This window comes from Apodemus sylvaticus, chromosome 11, assembly GCF_947179515.1.
Source record: "Apodemus sylvaticus chromosome 11, mApoSyl1.1, whole genome shotgun sequence".
NCBI classification, from domain to species: domain Eukaryota; kingdom Metazoa; phylum Chordata; class Mammalia; order Rodentia; family Muridae; genus Apodemus; species Apodemus sylvaticus.
In genome coordinates, this window is record NC_067482.1 from 80,602,332 (window position 1) to 80,617,762 (window position 15,431).

Here is a 15,431-nt window from a genome sequence, read left to right on the forward strand (position 1 = left end):
GGCAGCGCGCCATAGCCAGCCAGCCGAGAGGGCAAGATGAAGGGTCAGTGAGGGACCCTGTCTCAAAAGAAAAATTGGGTAGAAAGTGGCAGAGGAAGACACCTGCCATCAGCCTCTGTCCACACACTAACGGGCATGTGCCCCCACCCCACACACAGGAACAGCCGGCCCTCACACTGTCACCCGCACACATACCTGTGTGCGAGGGTCACACGTTCTGAGGCTGAAGATTGAACTCTCGCTTGATAGATTACATACATGTACAAACATGAGTAAGGACATGGAGGCTGGGAGCTTGTCCTTCCTCTTTCTCCCTCCCCGACAGGATGCACCACTCCCCACAGTACCCAGGCTGCCTTTGCCCTCCTTTTCCTGCCTTGACCTCCCGATGGCTGTGATAACTGGGTCAAGGTGCCACCCCCGCCTGAAGGCCATGTTCTCACTGCCGGAGAACAGAGTTAAGGACATAAAAGAATGGGGGAGCGAGCGGGAGCGATGGCTCAGCATTTGAGAACACGCAGTGTTTCTACAGAGTTTGGTCCCCAGCGCCCAGGTCAGGCGGCTCACAACTGCCCGCCTCTCCAGCTCCAGGGGCTTCTAGGCCTCTGGTCTCTAGGGCACCAACATGTGTGTGCATATACCCAAACATATATACACTGAAAAATTAGAAAAATCTTTAAAAAAAAAAACGATCTGAAGGGATAGGGTAAGAATACACCTTTTGTCAGGGGTGGGGGTTGGGGATTGGGGGAATGGGGGGGTGGGGGTGGTGATGGTGCACGCCTTTAATCCCAGAGTTTAGGAGGCAGAGGGAGGCGAATTTCTGAGTTCGAGGCGAGCCTGGTCTACACAGTGAGTTCCAGGACAGCCAGGGCTACACAGTGGGACAGGTACTCGAGGGGCAGGGGCGGGGGCAGGAGGATCCCTGTGAGTTTGAGGCCAGGACCACCAAAGCCACATAGTGAGACCCTGTCTCAATATACATATAAACTTTTTGGTTTCCAGTTAGAATTGGAGTTATTAGAGTGAATTCAGCGTTTTTACTATATAATGCTGATCAGCAGGGAAGTAAATGTAGTTATCGACATCTTGTTATAGCTGTGGCTATGCAGAGAGCGCATGAGCCTACAGTTCTTGATTCTGGATACTAAAATAAATGTAGAAACAGTGACAGTCCACCAGCCCTGTTAAATACATGCGTATGTAAAATAAATAATAAAAAGAAGCAATAAATTCCAGCAACAACAAACAAGCTAAGTGTCAGTCAGATCTTGGCCACTAAATATCATCCTCCATTTTTCTTAAACGGGAGAAAGTACACACACATTTTATCACACGCCTAAGGCACTGGAGTTTGAGGTCACACTCTCTGTCAAGGTGTGAGGTTTAATCCCCATCACTGCCAAAAAAGACAGACAGACAGCAAAGTAGAGCATGGTGGTGCATGTCTGTATCCCAGCAAGGGAGAGGCTGAGGCAAGACAATCAGTACAGGCTTGAGGCCAGCCTGGGCTACATACTGAGCTCCAGGCCAGCTTGGCTGCAAAACTAAGTCTTGTCTCATAAAGACAATAAAAGGGCCTGGAGCGGTGGTCCGGTGTTTAAGAGAACGTCCTGCTACAGTTGCTTCCCAGCACCCAATAGCAGCTCGTGTCCATCTGTAACTCAAGTTCCCAGGGACCACCAGGCATGCGCATATGCTGTACAGACATACAGACAGGGAAAACACCCACAAGCATTAAAAAATAAAATAAAACAAAACAAAAAAATGAAAATGGGAGGAAGGAAGAGAGAAAGGGAAGATTCTTTGGGCCAGGTGTCGCTCAGCAGCAGAGAGCTTCCCTCGGATGTGCAAAGCCCTAAGTTCCTTCCATCCCCAGAGCTTGTGCAGTGGCTGATCACAAGACTAGATGTGGACTAAGAGCAGAGGGGAGGTGGCTCAGTGGTAAGAGCCCGGCTGCTCTCACAGAGAGCCCGTCCCCTTCCCAGCATCCACAGGGCAGCGCACGACTGTCAGTGACTCTTTTTTTTTTTTAAGATTTATTTATTTTTATTTATATGAGTACACTGTAGCTGTCTTCAGACACAGCAGAAGAAGGCATCGGATCCCATTACAGATGGTTGCAAGCCACCATGTGGTTGCTGGGAATTGAACTCAGGACCTCTGGAAGAGCAGTCAGTGCTCTTAACAGCTGAGCCATCTCTCCAGCCCTGTCTGCGACTCTTGTTCCAGGAGATCTGTTGCATTCTTCTGGGTTTGGAAGGTCGACATACATGCAGACAAAGCATTCATATACATAAATAACAAAAATTAATAAATAAAAGAGATGTCCTGACAAAAAACCAAATATATTTAAAAATGTCAAAAAATGGTCAAAAACCGAGGGAGAGAGCAGGCGTTGTGGCTCAGGAGCAGAAGAGTTGGGGAGCGTGCACAAGATCCTGGGTTCCATCACAGCACGGGGGGTGGGGGTGGGGGGGTGGGGGTTGGGGGTGGGGGGGAGAGTTATAAGGCAGAGCAAAAGGGATGCTTTAAGTTAGGTCTGGAAGGGTGGCTCAGCGGTCAAGAGCACTTCCGAGTCCTCAGAGGACTCGGGCTCAGTTCTTAACACGTTCATGACGTTGACAGCCACTTGCAGCTCCAGCTCAAGGGGACCTGGTGCCCGCTTCTGAACTGTATGCATGTGGTGCACACACACACACACACACACACACAAGCAGGCAGAACATTCATACGCATAAAAGTAACAACTGAGGCAGGGGGATTTCTGTGAGGCCAGGCTGGTCTACAAAGCCACTTTCAGGCCAGTGTCAGGTACATAGTGAGTGAGACCTTGTGTCAAATAAATAAAATTTACAAGATAGAAATAAGTAAAAAGATATTTGTAAATTTAAAATTTAATGAAAATAGGTGATGATGATGATGATGAATACCAAATGTCTAGAAGGGGTTCCAGCATTTGGGAGATCCAAGCCCTGTCAGGCTCTGAAGACCCTGTGACATGGTAATGCCTTTCCAATGCCTTGTTAGAGTCCCGTAGTGATCCATCCGCAAAGCTTACAGTTCAGCCCTGTCTTCCATTAGCCTCTCTGAGAGGATGGTGGATGTGCACGTGAACAGGAAGGAATGGGCTCGCTCAGTAGTGAGGTTGTTTCCCCGTCTCAACTCCATCACCATCAGTTCTGAGCTCTCTGACCGGAGGATTTTCTGCTTGAGGCTGCAGCTCCTGAGAGGGAAGCTCGGGTGAGGTGAGGTCTTCCCTTGAAGGCTGCTTGAACTGGCTTTGTGAGAGAACAGAAGCATTGCCTCCAAGGTACCGCTCTCCTAGGCCTCCGACTCTTGGGACAAGTTTCTCTGCAGGCGCCCTGAACTCGCTCTGTGTAGAGGGTTCCTACACCCTTGGTTTAGTTTTAGAAACAGGCTCTCCCTATGTGGTGCAGGCCTGGAATTCCTGGAGCAAGTGATCTTCCAGTCTCAGTTTCCACAATAGCCATGCCACCTGTCTGAAATCTTGTTCTTAAAGCACTAGTTAAGGCAATGAAATATCAAAAATAAATAAAAATAAAATAAAATTACAAACAACACATTTATTTATGTAACTAGTATCTGGGATTAACCTGCCTCTGCTGGTGTTAAAGGCATGCACCACCACTACCTGGCTTTGATTTGACTTTTTAATTGCACTATCATATATAGACAATTTAGCATTTTTTTTTTAGCGTCTCTAAGCCTACAGTTTGGTGGCATTAATTACTTTGCAGCGTGCAGGCGAATGTCCAAGAAGCAGCCACATCTCAGGTGCTTTGTGGGTCGTCTAAGATCTCCTAAGAGGCAGTGTCTCCTCTGTGGGTTCAGGCCATCAAGCCCCACTTTTCTTTGTCTTTTGATTCCATATTTTGCTTGTTCGTCACCGCTTCTTGCATGTCACAGAAGCTGTGGCCTTTGTAGTCCATCTAGTTTATATCAATTGCGTCTTGCGGATGTTTTCAAACAGTAATGGTATCTGATGCAAGATTTATCTCCTTAATCTTGGACAGAGGATATGAAACCATTCAAGCGTCTGCACTTAACTGTTGAAGATTTCGTCAACGGCAGTTTGCAGCCGGTCAAGTTACTGTTTTCAGGACGATTCGAATTGTTTGCCAGAAAAATAAAAAGCCTTGAAAATATATATGAAGAAGTGAAAAGTCCACACTCCACTTCTACCCTCCTAACCACCACCCAGACAGAAGCCACCAAATGCTTCTCCCCCGCCCTGCATCTTGGGCTGTGTCCCCACACAGTCAGTCACTGTGCCCCGCAGGAATCGACCACATTCTTTTTATTTTTCTTGTCTCTTCCTCCTTCCTTCCCCTTCTCTTTCTTTGTTAATTTTTTCCCCAGCAGTGGTAGGATCCCATGATTACTAAGCAAATGCTCTACCTGCTGAACCACACCACCAACTCTGCCTCTTCTTTCTGTGCCTAATGGTATATTCTGATCACCATTCCTGCCCTGCATGCGTGCGTGCGTGCGTGGGAGCGTGATGCAACCAGGCATGCACACGGCCTGTGCCATGGAGGTCAGAGGCCACTCTCCCACGTTGCTTTTCTCCTTCTGTCTTTCATGGCTTCCAGGATTCAGCTTGGGACCTCTTCACATTCAGGAGCCAGGGCCTCCACAGGCTGAGTCACCTCCTCCTCTCCTAAAGGCTTTGGATGTCAGTGTTTCTGGGGCTTTCCAGCACAGCCAGGCACTCTCTTGGCAGTATTAAATCCTGACGCACTGAAGGTGTACGTCACAGTTAAGCCACTTTCCCCAGCGCCTGCCTCTCACAGATGTATCAGGTCCTTTCACATGGGTCTCCACCGGGAGACACCTCCAAAGACGGCTCTGGAAAGAGCCCACAGGCAGTGGGGAGTCTCCTGTCTGTAGGACCCAGCAGCTCACAGCCCAAGGGATTTCCCCCCCCCCCCTTGTCCTACAGCAATTTTGAGTCCTTGCCTATAAGACACCCCCTCCCCCAAACAGTGTGTGCCGCCGCCGAGCTGGACTTGCCTGTTTTAAGGGAGAGGTCGCTGGTTTCCCCTCATCATATGGAAAGAGAAAATGGAAGTCAGAAGGCTCACAGCAGGTGGTTCTCAATGTGAGTAGTGACGCCTTTGGAGGGGCGGACAACCCTTTCACAGGTGTTCCATATTAAATATCCTGAACATCAGATATTTACATTATGACTCATTTTTTGTTGTTGTTGGTGGTGGGTTTTTTTTTTTTTTCCCGAGACAGGGTTTCTCTGTGTAGCCCTGGCAGTCCTGGAACTCACTTTGTAGTCCAGGCTGGCCTCGAACTCAGAAATCCGCTTGCCTCTGCCTCCCAAGTGCTGGGAATAAAGGCGTGCACCACCACCGCCCGGCACATTAAGACTCATAACAGTAACAAAATTACAGTTTAGAAGTAGCAATAAAAATCATTTTATGGCTGGGGGTCTGTATGAGGACCTGTACTCATGAGGAACTGTAGCAAAGGGGTCACAGCGTTAGGAGGGCTAGAAGATTTAACGGGTGGATGAAAAGAGACCATGCTGTTAGTTTTCCTCCCTGGCGAAGTATATTTATAATTATAAATTATATTTATAATTTCAAGGAGCCAATCTGAACCATCACTTAGAACTCTTTGAAGTTTGGCATAATTTCCAATTGCCAACTAGCAATTTTACTCATCTTTGAACATGAAGAGCCCCGGTATGTGCCAAGTACGGAGCAGGAAGCAGTATCTACTTGCAAAGGTTCAGTTTTGTAATCTAGGGAACTTAACACCTGTAGTTACTTCTAGAAAACACCCGTGCATCTGTGAGCTGCCTCAGGTTTCTCCGGTTTTAATATCTTGGTCTAAACTGCTCTTACTGCCATCTGTTGCCTCCTCTTCCAAAAGAGCCTGGCTCTCCTCCTTGGATGACTCGGGTGACCAAAACCAGAGCCTGGATAGATCAGAGATCTAGGGTAAAACCAAACTTTGCTGGTCTAAAACAAAAAAAAACAAAAAAAAAAAAAAACAAAAAACAAAAAAACAAAACAAAAAACTCAACCAACCAACCAACCAACCAACCAATTCTAGCCTCCTGAGTGACTTTGCCACGGGCCAAGGGATTCAGGGTAAAGTCCAGCTCTGTTTTCACAAGGAATAATTTATTTTCTCATCATTAAAAAAACACTAATGTAGGGGCTGGAGAGATGGCTCAGCAGTTAAGAGCACTGACTGCTCTTCCAGAGGTCCTGAGTTCAATTCCCAAAACCTACAAGGTGGTTCACAACCATCTGTAATGGGATCCGATACCCTTTTCTGGTGTGTCTGAAGACAGTAACAGTGAGCTCACATACATAAAATAAATAAATCAAAAAAAAAAAAAAGCAAAACCAAAACAACCTAATGGGTGGGGCTGGGGAGAGGGGGCTGGGAGTGAGATTGGAACCAGTAGAGTGTGTTCTCTGGTGACTAGCTGGAGGCCTCGGATGGGGCGGGAGTTGGGTAGGATGGCAAGTCTATGGGGGAATCCCTAGCAGAGATTCCTACCAGAGGGGGATGGATATAGAGACTGGAGTGGTTACCTCCTGTAGCCAGGCAGGACTTCTAGAGGAGGGAGCGGGACATTAATCCACCCAGAAAACCTTCAATCCAAAATTTGTCTTGCCTACAAGTTGTGCGGGGATAAAGATGGAGGAGACCAATGTAGCCAACCAATGCCCAGCCCATGCTGAGGTCCATCCCATGGGAGAGAGCCAACCCCTGCCACTGTTAATGACATCTGCTGGGCTTGCAGTCAGGAGCCTAGCATAACTGTCTCCTGAGAGGCTTCATCCAGCACAGCAGATGCAGAGACCCACAGCTAAGGGTCAGGGAGAGCTGGGGAGTCTTGTGAAAGAGTAGGGGACAGACGTGCGCAAGCTAGAGGGGTCAAGGACAACCCAAGAAGACCCCCAGAGTCAACTCACCTGGGACCACGGGGCTCACGGACGGAAACTGCGGGAGAGGGACATGTGCCCCACACACAGATGTAGCAAACGTGAAGCTTGGTCTTCGTGGGTGGGGTCCCCTAACAAGTGGGGTGGGGTTGACTTGGTCTCTGTTCCCTGCCATTGGATTCCCCTCCCCCTCCCTGGACTGCTTGGTCCGGCCTCAGTGGGAGAGGATGTGTGTAGTCCTGCTGAGACTAGATGTCCTAGGGTGGGGGTGGTATCTAAAGGGGAGGGGACAATGGAGGGAAGGATTTGTAAGGGTGGGACTGGGAAGAGGGGGGCTGTGATTGGGATGTAAAGTAAATAAAAAATAAATTATTGGAAAAAGGAAAAGAAAAAAAAAATACTAACGTAGGGGCTGGACAGACGGCTGTGTGGGTAAGAAAAGCCCAGCACCCAGGTGAAGGGTTGGCCAGGCTGAGCTTGCTTGTAACCCAGTGGTGGAGAGCAAAGCCAGGCCAGGTAGACCGGGGAGGCCAGCATCGCGCCAAGGGCAAGCTTCAAGTACGCTGTCTCAAGAGAATAAGGCTGAGAGCCTTCAAGGAGGACACCCCTCCCATTCCCTGACACCATTTCCACACGGCCCACTCCCATTCCCCAAAGAAAGAAATAGTAAAGGCTGGAGGCATGGCTCAGTGGGATCTCTAGTTCCACGGATAAGTGGGCCGAGGGCGGTGGAGTGGTAGAACACTAGGTTCCGGGGTTAGGCTCCAGCACAGCAAAACAAAGACAACAAAGCTGATAAAAGCTCACACCATAAGAGTTTAGAAATGTTAAAATGAAACCACATGTAGTCTCACTATGCAGACTTTTATTTGTTAATCCCTTACTACATGTTAACCAGGGTTCTCCTGTTTTTCTTTTAAAGTTAATAGTTAATTAATTAATTAATTAATACGAAATAGGGTTTGATCTATAGCCCCAGCTGACCTAGACCTCCCTATGTAGCCCAGGCTGGCCTCTAACAGGCAATAAAGTGCTGAGATTACAAGAGAGCACCACTCTTCTACATTTAGTTTTGCAATCATCTCATTTTCTAAAGACTCATTTTGTGAAATTTCCCCAGGTGTGTGTATGTGTGTATGTATGTATGTATGTATGTGTGTGTATGTATGTATGTATGTGTGTGTGTGTGTGTGTCCGTTAACCCTAAGCCGGATATGCCACCAGTTCAATTTTCGGCCGACGTGGCGCCGGACATTAAAATGTGGTAATGATCTGTAAGACTCTGTCTGGAAATCCCGCCTGAGAGGACAGCCTGGAATTCCGGGTAAACAGCCTCAGCTGGGTGGGGACGCGTCTGCCGAGGACCCTGGACTCCAGCAACCGGTGGTCGCCACCGTCCACCCACCCTAAGGCCCAGCTTGCACGGCGGAGAACAGCTGTGTAGCCACGCTGGACACACCCCGCCCGTGTTGAGCCCGCCCCCGGGCCAACGGGACCAATAAGCGGCGAATACAGCCGCGCGTCACGGAGCACTGGCCAATCGCAGACGGCCACGACCCTAGAAAGGCTGGGCGCGGCAGGCGGCCACGGGACGGTGGCGGCGCCGGCGTAGACGTTTCCTGGCTATGGTGGTGGTGGCAGCGGCGCTGAGCGCGGCCACGGCGGCCCCCAAAGTGCTACTCCTCTCCGGCCAGCCCGCCTCCGGCGGCCGGGCGCTGCCGCTCATGGTGCCCGGCCCGCGGGCAGCAGGGTCGGAGGCGAGCGGGACACCGCAGGCTCGCAAGCGGCAGCGCCTCACGCACCTGAGCCCGGAGGAGAAAGCGCTGCGGAGGTGGGCCCGGCGGGCAGGGCTGGGGCGCCGGGCGGCAGGGCCGGGGTCGGGACCCTCTCGCGTGTGCCCGGCGGGGCTTAGATTCGCCTCTAGAACCTATTCCTGGGGAGCGGAACTGAGGTGGCAGCCCATCCGAAGGTCTGTGTCGGGGGTGTGTGCAGGAGCGCCCGACACGGGTACCGAAAGTGCCTGACGCCCAGTCCTCTGCAAATGCTTGCTCCTGTGGTCGCAGGGCAGGAACCGCTCCGGCTGTCATTGCAGCCGCTTGGGAACTCAACCCTGGGAACCGAGTCAACAGCGTCTCGCATCCCGAGAGTTAGGCTTGGGGAGGGACAGTTGGTAGCGCCCCCGCCGCCTTCCCGGATGTCGCTCTAGCAAGGAACCTGTAGGACGGAATTGGAACCAGAAAGTAGCGGGGGAGGGGAAAAAAGCAGCTTATGACGCAACGGGAATGTGTCAGCTCGGTGGTAAAATGAGATCCGGGTGGACAGCCACACGGGAGAGAAGCAAGTCTTCAAGGCCTGAGCATAGAAAGCTGTGTGTGTGTGTTGATGGGAGCTTTAAACGTGTTTACCACTGCCTAGCCTTATTCTGTAAAGTCAACGAAAGCACCAGCTGGCCACGTTTACAAATGAAGACACGGGAAATCTGGCGATGACTCAGTTATGTTCCTTGTCTCCTCCCCAAGGAAACTGAAAAACAGAGTAGCAGCGCAGACTGCTCGAGACAGAAAGAAAGCCCGGATGAGCGAGCTGGAGCAGCAAGTGGTGGATTTGGAAGAAGAGGTAAAGGGATTTCAGGCGCTGCTTCCATCCCTTCCATCAGGGCCCATCCAAGCCGCTTCAGCCCTTTAGAATACATCTCAAAGTGCCATTTAAAGTTTAACTAGCCTAGCAGATAGGCGGTGAAAGCAGACGTGACTCACCCTGGGCAGCTAGGTTCTATCCATGGCCTGCTTGGAGATTAGCTAGGTTGGATAGATCATTGACTGCTTAAGCTGCAGCGCCCCCTGGCTTTGGCAAAGGCTCACCAAAGCTGCCCTTACGGCTAACCAATCTTAGCAAGAATTATTGTTCTTTTGAAAGTTTTAAAATGTGAATCATATCAATAACGTTTTTTAAAAAACAATGTCAGGTTTAGCCCGACACCCCTTCTGTATGGTCTACTCCGGAGTACTAAGTACCGTTAGGGCATTTCCAAACAGCTTGTTTCAGTTGATTGTTCTTTCCTGTCCTGACCCTCGCTCCCCCTCCCCCATCCTCTCACCCCCTGTATCCTTTCTGCTGTCAGTGCCCTTTTGTGCCCTCTATCCCAGCATTTACTCTTTGGAGAGTTAGTTTGGTTAACTTTAGCTATTTCTAGCTTTTCTAGGCATTGTCACATTTACATCCACTTATATGTGCATGTGCACCCTGGTTTGAGTTTGGGTCACCTCACTTAGTATACCTTCCAAATTTATACATTTTCCCTGCCAATTTTCTCTCTCTTTACAGATGAGTAGTATCCCACTGTATGTGTGGGTCCACTTTTGTGGTTCACTGGGCATCTTTTGATGGGCATCTAGGCTGCCTCCATGTCTTTGCTGTTGGACCAATACCACTATATTACAGGCAATGAACCACCTTGCCATACTTTTTTGTAAAAGGTAGTGTATTAACACACATGTAAACTAAAGCTGCAGGTGATCTTTTTTTTTTTTTTTTTTTTTTGGCTGAAATCTGGGAGTACTACTTGCAGGCATTATGTTGTTTCTGACACCACTGAAAACACTTTGGCTTTGTTTTCTTCAGAGCTTGGCCTTGAATAAACTCTTTTTCCTGCCTCGGCCTGCTTAACTGCTCAACAGCATTTTTCTGGGAGACAGCTTAATATATCCCAGACTGGGCTCTAACTTGCTGTGTAGCCAAAGATGACCCAAAATTTGTTTCTCTTGTTGATATGGTCCAAGTGCTGGGATCACAGGCCTGAGCCACCCATGTTAGTATATGCAGCGTCGAAGGTAGAACCTAGGGCCTCAAGCCTGGGAGGGCCAGCCTTCTGCCAACACATCTGTACCATTCTTGAGCCACGCCCAGCACAATGACTGCCGTGCACAGGCTTCACCAGGTCGGCAGGAAGCCACCCGCAGCAGAGCCCCCAGCGGCTTCTTACGGAGGGATCACGTGTTTCAATAGCCTCTTCTGTATCTTCTTACAGAACCAAAAACTCCAGCTAGAAAATCAGCTTTTACGAGAGAAAACGCATGGCCTTGTGATTGAGAACCAGGAGCTAAGAGCACGCTTGGGAATGGACATGCTGGATTCTGAAGAGATTCCAGAGGCAGAGTCGAAGGTAAATCTTGTGAGAACTGGTTGTGGCATCACCAGATTTGTGTTCTGGACCTCTGGTCAAATCTTTTTTTTTTTGGGGGGGGGGGGGGGGGGAGACAAGGTCTTAATGCCTGGTTTTGGCCGGTCTTGAACTTGTGTCAGTTCTTCTGCTTCTAAGTAGCGGGACTATAGGCACGTGCCCCATGCCTAGCTGATCAATCCTGAGTTTTTCATGTTTCCTGGAACTGAACTTAGGATCCTCTTCTTTTAGCTTCCCTAGTGCTGGAATTATCTGCATGACAGGTGGCTTGTTTCTTGGCCTTTTTGGGGGATAGAGTCTCATGTAGCCCAGATTGGCCTCAAACTTGCTATGTAGCTGATGATCCTCCTCTCTTCACCTTCCAGGTGCTACCATTACAGGCAGATGCTACTTTGTGTAGTTATGTAGGTGTGTATGTGTACATGGATGTGGGTCTGTACACATCTCTGCTTATGCACAGAGGTCTAAGGAGGATGTTGGATGTCTTGTCTTACTGTCTGTCCACCCTCTTCCTCTGAAGCAGAGTCACAGCAGAGCTAGGCTGGTGACCAGCAAGCCCTGGTGAGCCTCTTGTTATGCCTCCCTTGGTACTAGAGATTTGAACTTGGATCTTCAGGATTGCACAGCAAGCACATCATATTCAGAGTCACCTCTCCAGCTCCTTTCTAGTCTTTAAGAGCAGAGACTCACAGCTGCCTGGTGTGTTTATCTCGGAGACTTTTAGATGTGTGTTTACTCACTGTGGTCTTAACTTTCAGGGGAGTGGAGTAAGGCTGGTGGCCGGGTCTGCTGAGTCCGCAGCACTCAGACTATGTGCACCTCTGCAGCAGGTGCAGGCCCAGTTGCCACCTCCCCAGAACATCTTCCCGTGGATTCTGACGCTGTTGCCTCTTCAGATTCTGAGGTAGAGCTCATTCTGTAGCATCTGAGCGACAGGTCTAGTCAGGCAAATGGAGAAGTTAGTGTTGGCGGGGTTGGGAGTAAACTAGTCACTTCCCTAGTCTTCAGTGGATTATGTCATGGAGTAGGGGGAAGCTGTTCCGTGGGGGCAGGGGTGGGGGAATGGGGGCGGGGGTGGGGGGACCTGCGATCTGAGAGCGTAAGTCTGGGGGGGTCCTATATCTGAGAGCATAAGTACTAAGTAACATTGTGGAACCCAGTACTAAGAGTATTCCTGGAAGACTGACTGTCACATTCATTCTAATAGTGAACTCTTTTGTGTTTTGCCTCTTGTAGTCTGATATCCTTTTGGGCATTCTGGACAAGTTGGACCCTGTCATGTTTTTCAAATGTCCTTCCCCAGAGTCTGCTAATCTGGAGGAACTCCCAGAGGTCTACCCAGAAGGACCTAGTTCCTTACCAGCCTCCCTTTCTCTGTCAGTGGGGACCTCATCAGCCAAGCTGGAAGCCATTAATGAACTCATTCGTTTTGACCATGTGTACACCAAGCCTCTAGTCTTAGAGATCCCCTCTGAGACAGAGAGCCAAACTAATGTGGTAGTGAAAATTGAGGAAGCACCTCTAAGCTCTTCAGAAGAGGATCACCCTGAATTCATTGTCTCAGTGAAGAAAGAACCTTTGGAAGATGACTTCATTCCCGAGTTGGGCATCTCAAACCTGCTTTCATCCGGCCACTGTCTAAGAGCTCCGTCCTGCCTGCTGGATGCTCACAGTGACTGTGGAAATGAGGGCTCCCCTTCTCCCTTCAGTGATATGTCTTCTCCACTTGGTACTGACCACTCCTGGGAGGATACTTTTGCCAATGAACTTTTCCCCCAGCTGATTAGTGTCTGAAGAGCCATGCAACACTGGGCCCCTTCCCTCACCATCACACTGCCTAGAGGATAGCATAGGCCTGTCTGTTTCTGTAAAAGCCAAAGTAGAGGCTATTGGCCTTACACAAATTCCTCTAAAGTATTTCAAACCTCAGAGAGACTTTCAAGTATTGTCTTCTGACACTCAGCTGTCTAAGGTATTCAAAGGTATTCCAGTACTACAGCGTTTGAGATTCTAGTTTATCTTAAAGGTGGTAGTATGCTCTAAACAGCAGGGAGGGCCATTTGACAGTTCTCTCCCAGCCTGGCTTCAAATTGTGTAGCTGAGGCTAGGCCGAAACTTCTGACCCTCTTGGCCCCACCTCCCAAGTGCTGGGCTTTACCAGGTGTGCACTGCCACACCTGCCTCTTGGCATGTCCTCAAGTGGGCCTGGAATTCACGAATGGCCCTTGATCATTTCTTTCTCCACTCAGCTTCCTAGGTTTCATTTTGTTTACTTGTACAAGCAGAGAAACACCAACCTGAGGGGGCTTGTTTTTCCTTATGTTCATTTTTAAATGAAGATGAAGAATCTTTGTAAAATGAAAATTTACTATGTAAATGCTTGATGGAATCTTCTTGCTAGTGTAGCTTCTAGAAGGTGCTTTCTCCATTTATTTAAAACTACCCATGCAATTAAAACAACAAAACAAACACAGCATCCTGTTCTATGATTTCTAGGGCTGTTGTATTCCCTCTTTGTTTGCTAAAGGAGTAATTTATCCAGCTAATGTGAGTGTACCACTTTTTTTTTAAAAGTCACTGGAAGCTTTTTCCTCAGGCCAGTTGACCCACATCACAGTTACTAAGTGGCAGAGACAGAGCCTAGCTGCCTTTGTTTCTGGGTGGGTATCAAACCTGAGCTGTGCAGCGTGGGTATATACACGCCAGCCACGCCACTGAGGTGCTGCTTTTTAAGTCACTGTTTTGCTAGGATCAGGAAGTATCAGACTTCCCGATTTTAACTCTTAACACTTTTGAGCTGAGTAACTGGGGGGGGGGGGGGGCAGATGACCAATTATAACTTGGAAAGGACTATAGAGTGTCACTAGTAGCTGGACATCTGCCACCTTCTATGCACTCGAAATTCGTATTTTCTCCTGATCCACTTTGGAAAAGTTTTAGTCCCTCACCAACCCTTAGTGTAGGCTGGGGGTATCATGTCTAGCATGCATGCAGCCTTGGTTCCATCATGGAAGAAATCCACTACAGACTCCAGAGACAATGACAATAGCTCACTGCAGTCTGCCCTGGTAGAGACCCTCATTTTTCACTGATAAGGCAGATTAACAATTTAACATTTAAATATATCTTCCCTATCAATATTTTGAGGGTGGTCAAAGTGTCCCTACTGATAGAATTCTGAGTCTAGTCAGTAGGTCCAAGCAGGCTACAACTGCAAACAATACAAGCTCATGTGTTGACTGCTGTGATAGGAAGGTTTCCATGTGCACACCTCAGGGCAAGGACCTGGTTGGGGAGTCCACAGTGCTCAGCAACACTAGTTCACTCAGGCCAAGTTCTAGTGTTATAACTGGAAGCTATGTCATGAATACTTGAGGACCAATCATCTATTTAGGGATAATACAGGCAGATATTTGCCACCATCCACAGAGCATAAGTGTTTCTAAGTTAAAACAAGTCATTTACATTTAATAGCATCACGTTGAAGTGGCTGCTGTACTAACAGGATAGGACAGTATGTAGATTTTCAGGGTTCCATTTCCTGTACAGATGGCCAAAACACTGATCAGCTTTGAGAAGACACCTGGTTTTCAAGAACATTTTCATACCGAAACACCAAGCTGCTTGTCTAGATCCGAAAATCAACCTTTTTACTCTCTGAAACCAAATACTCTAGTAATAAGGTGTTATTCCAAAATCCAGACTAAAGGTGCAAGCGATGGCCGCAGACAAAATCCCCGGGCCTCACAACAGCTAGGCATCTGCCTCTGCTTTTCTGTCAGATGAACTACTGGAGCTGGACGGCAGACGCATGGCCTACTCCAGGAGTATTTCAAGTCTCAATTCTTGCCTCCTAGAAATTCAATTGCTACTTTTGTGACTTTATTGAGATTATACCTATGTTTTTGTATTTTGTATATATATGTTCCATGTATAGGTATGAATTCCCACGGGTACATGGGTTAGGCCAGAATCAACCTTATTTTTTGAGACAAGATCTCACTGAATCTGGAGCTCATAAGTTCAGGTAGACTAGCTGGCTAGTAAGCTCCAGGACTCTCCTACCTCTGTCTTCCCAAGTACTGGGATAATAAACAACCCTCAACCCCCTTTAAAAATGAGTGCTAGGGATCTGAACTCAGAATGCTTGCAAGCCAAGCACTTTATTGACTGACCCAACCCCCTACACCGTTTGAGGCAGGGTCTCTTGCAGTCCATGCTGGGTTCATGAGATCAATATGGGACAGACAATAACTCTGAATTTGGGATCTTCCTTCAGCCTCCTCTCAAATCCTGGGATTTGATTAGGACCA

At 48.5% G+C, this 15,431-nt stretch overlaps 1 protein-coding gene across 1 annotated transcript; it reads left to right on the forward strand.

Moving 5' to 3' along the window:
• Positions 1-8,513: 8,513 nt before the first annotated feature.
• Positions 8,514-13,587, forward strand: Xbp1 (X-box binding protein 1). The gene is given in 6 exon segments (XM_052198249.1): positions 8,514-8,769; positions 9,458-9,554; positions 10,966-11,100; positions 11,877-11,912; positions 11,915-12,022; positions 12,355-13,587. Coding segments are annotated over 6 exon segments (1,140 nt in total). The 5' UTR covers positions 8,514-8,563; the 3' UTR covers positions 12,913-13,587.
• Positions 13,588-15,431: the final 1,844 nt, after the last annotated feature.